The sequence below is a fragment of the Triticum urartu genome, chromosome 4 (assembly GCF_003073215.2).
Source record: "Triticum urartu cultivar G1812 chromosome 4, Tu2.1, whole genome shotgun sequence".
Classification (NCBI taxonomy): Eukaryota; Viridiplantae; Streptophyta; class Magnoliopsida; order Poales; family Poaceae; genus Triticum; species Triticum urartu.
In genome coordinates, this window is record NC_053025.1 from 84,854,420 (window position 1) to 84,863,991 (window position 9,572).

Consider the following 9,572-nt stretch of genomic DNA (forward strand, 5'->3'; position numbering starts at 1 on the left):
TATAATACCTTATCCATGCTCTCTTTTATCAATTCTCTAAATGTAATTTTACATGTTTTATTTCTAAACTACTTTAATGTACTAATATTTAAGGTTATACTCAAAAAATAGTGTCTAAACAAGCATGTGTACGTTTTTGCTGTCTATTTTTTTAGGAAAATTGTCTAGCATTATTTATTCTTTTTTTTGCGGGCATGGCATTTGATGTAACATAAAGAGTACAATGGATTGGACAAACTGAAATGGGCATGAGAACAAAAATATGAGATCTGCATCAAGATTATCTGAAAATAGATATTTTTCTAAAAAGGAAATAGATATAATTAGCTCCATTGCTTGCATCTTTGCACTTCTCTATGCCACTGGGTGATGAAACAGATGACCAGATTTGTACAAATTGATCCAACCTCATAGATTTGAAGAACGGCATGCGCCGTACTTATCATGCTAGCTAGGTGCTTCATATTTTTGGTTTTCCTATTTTAAAAGGAGGAGTATCCTCGGTCTCTGTATTATTGTGATGCTCACGCCTATATGTGCTCCATATTTTTACAAGAGGTGGAGCAACGAGGAGCTGGGTACATAGTAGGGGGGCTTCTAACGTTTGTCAACTTTGTGTCCAGGCGCAAAGAAAAAGGATTCCACTCTGTCTAGCTTTCTCCGCTCTTTGGGTTCATCATTCCAAGGTCCCACGAGCGGCCTGGCTCAAGCTGCTATACTCGACTCCACGCTCACACACCACAGCTCACTCCGTACAAAAACTGAAAAACTGAACCGCAAAGGAGAATCCAGTAAGTGAGCAACTCGAGCACATCATGCATCGTTAACTAACGGAAGATTTCATACAGTTGAAAAAAAATCCGAAGATTTCATAAGTATGGGACGAGGTGATGATATTATAAGTGCTACTCTCTCCGTCGCATAATTTTTGTAGTGGCTTTAGTTCAAATTTAAACTAAAACCACAACAAGAATTATGAAATTGAGGGAGTGCGTATTGCACAAAAGTTAACACGAAAACATATGTGATTACTTCGTACATGTTATATAAATAATAAGTCACACATCCAACAAACCATCTATATACAATAACACAACAATATATGATGATCTTTTCTGCAATAGTGATGGTAGATATATATGTCCGTATTAATTGGTGTTTCAAGCAAGGTTACTTGCAAAAAAATTCTATAGGAATGGTAACAACTTCTCCGAATGTCATGTCTGGCGTTTGATCCATGAAGGGATGTGATTGCAACCACCACCGGCCATCCAATCAACGATTAGTTCGATAACACTAAACATTTGACGTTCTCTAAGAAATTCAGAAAAGGGGTAGCACATGGTGATACAAGTAGATTATAAAGTTTAAACATTACCCTTATAAATAATAATAGGATGAACAACATGGTGTCATAATAAAATAAAGGGAAATTGATGGTCTACGTCTCAGGTAAGGGTTTTTCAGCAAATGTCTAAGTTGCCATGCAAAAAATATAGTATAATTGACATGTTGTTTGTAATGGATTTGCAATGCTCTGAAGTGAAATTTGCCATCTTGTGCAAAGAAATGGCAGACGAATTACCACGCCATTGTGAGAAATTGCATTCGATGGTGATCCGATGGCTCTGAGGAAATTCGTCGGGAACCCCTAGAAATCTGGCGTTCACACGTTATTAAAATCCTACAATGAATATACATGCTAACAAACAGCTGTATTTCCATTTCAAAATCTTTACTGGATTCACAAATCCCAGCCTCACGATTACCACAAATCCAAATTTGGCAATGTTTAACCCCAATTAGCTGGCCAATTGATTGGCCAGGTCATGATCCTCACCCAGCAGCTAGCTGATACACACCACGCGGTGCAAACTTGCCCTACCCAACGCAAACCATGGTTGGTTATGGTTATATAAGAGAGGAAAGCTAGGTAGGCTGCGGAGCAGTAGGTCCCAACAATGGTGGTTTTCTGGGGTTTAGGACGGTCATACTCAAAATCCAAACCTACCAACCCCACACCTCTCCCTCTCTTCCACCTCTGAGTCTGACCTCTCTCTCCTCCCGCCGCTATCCCAGCCCCACACCTCCTCCCACCCCACCCCACCGCCGCGCGCACGTGCGTCGCTCTCCTCCTCGGCTCCGGCCAACAGGCGCCGCCGTCCGACGCATGTAACTGTGCCTAGCTGTCGTCTCTTCTCATGGACCAGCAGGGGGCGGCGCCGTCAAGCAGCACCAGCACCAGCACCAACAGCAGCCGCAGCACGTCGGACCACCCCCACCACGCGTCGGCCGCCGCGCACCACCACCCCTTCTACTACGCTGCCGCGGCGGCTACAGGCGCCACGCCGCCGCCGCCGTTCATGGGCTCGCTTGCGATGGTACCCGCGGCTACCCCGGCGGGAGCGCAGACGGCCAACCACAGCCAGTCGATAACGGTGGCCGAGCCGCCGTCCGAGAAGAAGGTGGCGAAGCGGCCGACCAAGGACCGGCACACCAAGGTGGATGGGCGCGGGCGGAGGATACGGATGCCGGCGCTGTGCGCGGCGCGGGTGTTCCAGCTCACGCGGGAGCTCGGCCACAAGACCGACGGCGAGACCGTCGAGTGGCTTCTGCAGCAGGCCGAGCCCGCTATCGTCGCCGCCACCGGCACCGGCACCGTCCCCGCCAACTTCTCCACGCTCGCCGCCTCCCTCCGCCCCGGCGCCTCCTCCCGTGCCGCGCCCTTCCAGCACCACCTCCAGCACCAGCCGCAGCACGACGTGGCTGCCATGCTCGGGTTCCATGGCCACCATCAGCACCAGCTCCTCCCCCCGCCGCCGCAGCAGCAGCACCACCACCAGCACCCGGAGGCGCCGCAAGATCCTGGAGCCGGGGAGTTCATGAGGAAGCGGTATAGGGAGGCGGACGACCTGTTCAAGGACACCGGACGCCATCAAGACCCGGAGGGCGGCGGCGAGCCCGCGCAGAAGCCCAGGCCGGCGCCGCCACCCACTGCTGTTTCGGGGGCAATGTGGGCCGTGGCGCCGAACAGCGGCGCAGGCGCAGGCGGCGGCGCCTTCTGGATGCAGCCGGCATGGGCCTTCGGCGCCGGGAACACGGTGCAGGCGCCGCTGCAGTTCATTTCAAGAAGCAGCTTCCCCGGCGGGATGGGCGACACGAATCTCGGCATGCTGGCGGGCCTCAACTCCTGCGGCCGCTCCACCGGCGGCGAGCAGCAGCAGCACCAGCACCAGCAGCAGCCGCAGCAGGAGGAGGAGGAAGGGCAGCCTCCCGAGATGGATCAGCACCGCCGAGGCAGCACCAGCGCCGGCGCGAACGGCCACGAGGCCGGCCACTCCGCCGCAAGCCCGCAGTAAGCAAGCAACGAGAGCCATCCGTTCGGGCAACCAATCATGCAAGCATCTGGCATGGTGATCAGGGAGAGTGTGTGGAGCACTTTAGCTAGCTGCTGCTGCACTAGTTAATTAATCAAATCAACCAATTGTTTAGTTTGTTCTTTTCTATTGGGATTATTCTAGTTTGCCGTTCATTAATCCATGGTTTGTGCTGATGGAGGTGATGATTAGCAGTGGGTCCCATTGAACCAGATACTATTTGTTTAAGGCAACAAGGCTGAGTTTTGCACATTTTATCGTATCAGTTTTCTAGTATTGCTGTATATCATGGGGAATCTATTTGTTCGATGCAAGTAATCCATGTTTAGAACAAGGTGATTTTCCATAGAATTCTTGCTAGGGCAAGAAATGCTTGGAAGACGCAGCACTTTAACAGAACTAGCTAATTGCCATGTGTTGCAACAGGAGCATATTCTAGTGATTCAATATCAATTTTGTCCTCAGTCGCAAAAAAAATATCAATTTTGTCCGACATATATACACCAACCATATTCTAGATTTTGGTAAGATTTAATTTTATTTAAGTATAGATAGGGAAAGGCAAGAAAAACATTGATTTAATTAAGGTTTGGTAAGATTTAATTTGATTGAGGTATGGGTAGGCGAAGTCAAGTCAAATTTTGATATGGCTAAGATTTTGATAAGATTTGATTTGGAAAAGTACCGTTTTCATTTAGATTATCTCAAGCTACTGTATTTACGTCGCTTTTTAGTTTGTGTGCCAATGGTTGAGATTAAAAAAGAATCAACAGAAAACTAAAGGGGGGAGGATGTGGGGGAGGAAAAACCCCATGGAGGTGAGGCGAACCTACTAACCATCCTTTAATAGTAGAGATTGGGGGAGCAAGATATTCGTTCTAGCATTCCAAATAGACCTACAACTCCTTTCCTAATACTTTTAGGTTTTAATTGGTCTTAAAGTCGTGGTAGTTTCCGTCAAATTTTAGAAGAAGAAACAGCTATGTCCATAATACTAACTTAGGTACGAAAATCCTCTTGAAGGGTTATTTAATAAAATGTAATCCTAGATTTTATAAATTAGAATTTACACTGCAGGAATCCTCGTAAACTAGAAAACTGCTATTCTATGGCACAACCATAGAAAAACAATAGTTTATGGTGCACCTGACAATAGTGATATCCATCACGTTGAACCTTTCCTCCATATCCTTATACTCTTCGTACAAGAAAAAGAGAGAGAGAATATATTCTCATATTCTTGAGATTCTCTGCATCTTCACATTTTTTGTTGCGCAGACTCCCTCTTGCAGTTCAGCAACATGAATCTCTCACCACTAACATAAATCTTTGTTACTTAATTAAACCAATTAATTGTTTTGTTTGCTTTGTTGTATTGGGAAATATTTTCTTTAATCTGTTTGTGCTTATGGAGGTATAACCGAATCAAGCCACTATTTGTTTAAGGTTCATCCATCTTAAAGAGGCTAGGTTTTCCACATTTTAATGCTTTCATTTAATATGGCTCTTCGATTTTTCAGTGATATTTGGAATACCTACATTTTATTTAAAAAGTTAAGAAGCAAAAAAATTGACCTAGCGAATTTGTGTGAAAAAATGTAGCGTTGCATTCCGAAAAGGTGTACTTTTATAGAATGTATGGGCATCTCAATAATGCTTTATAGGTGTGCTTTTAATCGGTGCTACAAAGTGGGAATTCTCGTGAAATTTTAGAGAAACAACGTTGTGAAAACACAAACTTAAGTATTAAATGATACTAAACCATCGTCTCAAAAATGCACTTTTAGGGTTCTCATAAATTGATGCTTAGGATATCTCTAGCCGAACACCTAAAATGGGTTAACTCGTCAAAAGATTCTAAAAGATTCCCTTTCGAGTAGTTAAGATGCATCTAGCTGAACTCCTATTTGCTTTAGCTACTCAATTTTTTTAGAAGAAGCATCCTTCGGCTCTCAATTTTGAGCCACCGAAAGGAATTCCCAAAAAAAGATTCACTTCGCTCAATGGCCTCCACCACAACAGTACCTATGTTGCTTTCCTTTCCCATGTCGGCCATCGTGCAGGATAGTCGACACCCCGCAACCGCACCGACTCTCGGCCCAATCACCGCATATATATCTTCCCTGCCGCCATTAGAAGCTTGTGGGCGAATAAGGCCACCGATGAGCTTTGTTTCATCCAAAACAGAACTGGTGGATGACCACATTGGTGTAGAGCACCCGCAGGGGAGCTAAATGCGGCCGGAATCTCGGCCATGGCAGCGTCCTTCCCCAAAGCCTGAGTTCTACCATGCCAGGCTTTCCCTAAGATGGGTAATAACGACATCGAAGAGAATTGAGATCCCAAAGCCTACAGGCCATACCATCAGCCCCGCTATCCACCCACGGCCTCGGCATCTCTGCAACGCCGCCCACGGCGGCTCTCACCTCCTCCGCTTGCAACGTGGTCGAAGAATTGCCTAGGTGATTTTTGTTGTTGGTGGTGTGTTATTGTTGTTGTGTTAAGAATAAGGATGGGCAGTGATGCTTGGATCAATTGATTACATGCACCGGACATGGAAGAATTGTCCGGCGGGAGGAAAAGGTCGGTACAAAGGGCATTTAAAAGATCCAATCATCATTCTTGAGGTTGTTGCATCAGGATCTATATGTTTGGCAACCACTAGTGGTCGGGGCCTGCCATTGCGGGCCGTTTAAGAGAAAGCTATGCGCATCTCGTCATCATGTCAAAAAATTCAAAAAATATTCTCGCGTCACGTGGACATCACAGTCATCTTAAGAGGAAAAAGAAAAAAACTAGAAAACTTCTCTCAAAAAAATCTTCCTACATTTAAAAAACTCTAAGAAAACTACTTTCTCACCATGACCAACCAGTGCGCGCCACATGGCGTAGCTGATTGACCACCATTCTAGCGTCTCTTGATGGGTTTAATTGGATCATTTGGCTCTCATAATGACCTGAATATGTTTTCGGGGTCACCGCTGCTTGAAAGTCTTGTTGCCGAAGATGCTCGACCTTGCAACTATGTCGACAATGACTATCGGTACATGATGGGCTACTACCTTGCAGATGATATCTATCCCCCAAGGGCCGCATTTCTGAAGACAATCCAACGTCCTCAAGGCAACAAGAGATTCCACTTTGCAACATGTCAAGATTCGGCAAGAAAGGATGTTGAGAGAGCTTTCAGAGTGCTTCAAAAGTGCTTTTGTGATTATTCGTGCACTGGTCGAGTATAGGAAGTCACATGTCCTATGAAAAATCATGACATGTTGCATCATCTTGCAGAAAACGACCATTGAGAATGAGAGAGGCATATAAGAGAACTTTCGGTACATCTCCAATGGAGATCCTGTCGAGCCAGAACACAACCACAAAAGAAAGATTAGAGCAGACGTAGCCCAAGAGAAGAAGACAAAAAGGACAATGACTTGAGCTAAAATGAACAAATGAGACCATCATTATCTTTTGTGGGCTAGGTTTATGAACACGGCATGGACCGTTCCTGCAACTGCATACGACGCCAACGCTCCAAGCCATGACTTGTGGTTGTGCAACACCAATGTTGAAGAATAGAATCCACCTGGTACTGCTTGCCAAACTAAGGCCGTACCGGGAACCAATCCTGACTTCGCCATTGGGACATGAAGTGACTGAACTCAGGGGTGTGTTGGTAGCCCGCTTACAGGCCAACTAGCCCGTGCGGGACGAAACTAGGTTGTTTGGCTGCCCGCATAGCACGAAGATTAAAGCACCCCCAGCCAGGACCGCTAGGAACGGCTAAATTGACAGTTTCTAGCGAGCCAGGCTCGGTTGAGGCAGGGGAAGGGTGTTGGAGAACGCAGTAATTTCAAAAATTTCCTACGCACACGCAAGATCCATCTAGGTGATGCATAGCAAAAAGAGGGGAGAGTGTTGTCCACGTACCCTCGTAGACCGTAAGCGGAAGCATTATGAAAACGCGGTTGATGTAGTCGTACGTCTTCATGATCCGACCGATCCTAGCATCGAAGGTATGGCACCTCCGCAATCTGCACACGTTCAGCTCGGTGATGTCCCATGAACTCTAGATCCAGCTGAGGTCGAGGGAGAGTTTCGTCAGCACGATGGCGTGATGACGGTAATGATGAAGTTACCGACGCAGGGCTTCGCATAAGCTCTACTACGATATGACCGAGGTGGAAATCTGTGGAGGAGGGCACCGCACATGGCTAAACAATCAACTTGTGTGTCTATGGGGTGCCCCCTCCCCCCGTATATTAAGGAGGGTAGGAGGAGGCCGGCCGGCCCTAGAGGTCACGCCAAGGGGGGAGGAATCCTCCTCCTAGTAGGAGTAGGATTCCTCCTTTCCTAGTCCAATTCAGAGGGGGAAGGAAGGAGAGGGGGGAGAGGGAAAGAGGGGCCGCGCCCCCCTCCCCTAGTCCAATTCGGACTCCCTTGGGGAGGCCACCTCCTGGCTGCTGCCCTCTCTCTCCCCTAAAGCCCACTAAGGGCCCAATAACTTCCCGGGGGGTTCTGATAACCCTCCGACACTCCGGTTTTATCCGAAACCTCCCGGAACACTTCCGGTGTCCGAACATAGTCGTCCAATATATCAATCTTTATGTATCGACCATTTTGAGACTCCTCGTTATGTCCGTGATCACATCCGGGACTCCGAACTACCTTCGGTACATCAAAACACATAAACTCATAATACCGATCGTCGTCGAATGTTAAGCGTGCGGACCCTACGGGTTCGAGAACTATGTAGACATGACCGAGACTCGTCTCCGGTCAATAACCAATAACGGAACCTGGATGCTCATATTGGTTCCTACATATTCTACGAAGATCTTTATCGGTCCAACCGCATAACAACATATGTTGTTCCCTTTGTCATCGGTATGTTACTTGCCCGAGATTCGATCGTCGGTATGTCAATACTTAGTTCAATCTCATTACCGGCAAGTCTCTTTACTCGTTCCTAATGCAATATCCTGTAACTAACTCATTAGTCACATTGCTTGCAGGCTTATAGTGATGTGCATTATCGAGAGGGCCCAGAGATACCTCTCCGATACACGGAGTGACAAATCCTAATCTCGATCTATGCCAACTCAACAAACACCATCGGAGACACCTGTAGAGCATCTTTATAGTCACCCAGTTACGTTGTGACGTTTGATAGCACACTAAGTGTTCCTCCGATATTCGGGAGTTACATAATCTCATAGTCATAGGAACATGTATAAGTTATGGAGAAAGCGATAGCAACAAACTAAACGATCATCGTGCTAAGCTAACGGATGGGTCAAGTCAATCACATCATTCTCTAATGATGTGATCCCGTTCATCAAATGACAACTCTTTTTCCATGGCTAGGAAACTTAACCATCTTTGATTAACGAGCTAATCAAGTAGAGGCATACTAGTGGCACTCAGTTTGTCTACGTATTCACACATGTACTAAGTTTCCGGTTAATACAATTCTAGCATGAATAATAAACATTTATCATGATATAAAGAAATATAAATAACAACTTTATTATTGCCTCTAGGGCATATTTCCTTCAGTCTCCCACTTGCACTAGAGTCAATAATCTAGATTACATTGTAATGATTCTAACACCCATGGTGTCTTGGTGTTGATCATGTTTTGCTCGTGAGAGAGGCTTAGTCAATGGGTCTGCAACATTCAGATCCGTATGTATCTTACAAATCTCTATGTCTCCCTCCTTGACTTGATTGCGGATGGAATTGAAGCATCTCTTGATGTGCTTGGTTCTCTTGTGAAATCTGGATTCCTTTGCCAAGGCAATTGCACCAGTATTGTCACAAAACACTTTCATTGGAACCGATGCACTAGGTATGACACCTAGATCGTATATGAACTCCTTCATCCAGACTCCTTCATTTGCTGCTTCCGAAGCAGCTATGTACTCCGCTTCACACGTAGATCCCGCCACGACGCTCTGCTTGGAACTGCACCAACTGACAGCTCCACCATTCAATAAACATACGTATCCGGTTTGTGACTTAGAGTCATCTGGATCAGTGTCAAAGCTTGCATCAACGTAACCGTTTACGACAAGCTCTTTGTCATCTCCATAAACGAGAAACATACCCTTAGTCCTTTTCAAGTATTTCAGGATGTTCTTGAACGATGTTCGGTGATCCACTCCTGGATTACTTTGGTACCTCCCTGCTAAACTA

General features: G+C 46.1%; 1 protein-coding gene across 1 annotated transcript; it reads left to right on the forward strand.

The window, feature by feature from the left end:
• The first annotated feature begins 1,744 nt into the window (after positions 1–1,744).
• LOC125550811 (transcription factor PCF3-like) lies at positions 1,745–3,639 on the forward strand. Its single transcript, XM_048713908.1, has one exon. The coding sequence runs from the start codon at positions 2,202–2,204 to the stop codon at positions 3,357–3,359; it is 1,158 nt and encodes a 385-aa protein (XP_048569865.1). The 5' UTR covers positions 1,745–2,201; the 3' UTR covers positions 3,360–3,639.
• The last annotated feature ends 5,933 nt before the right edge of the window (positions 3,640–9,572 follow it).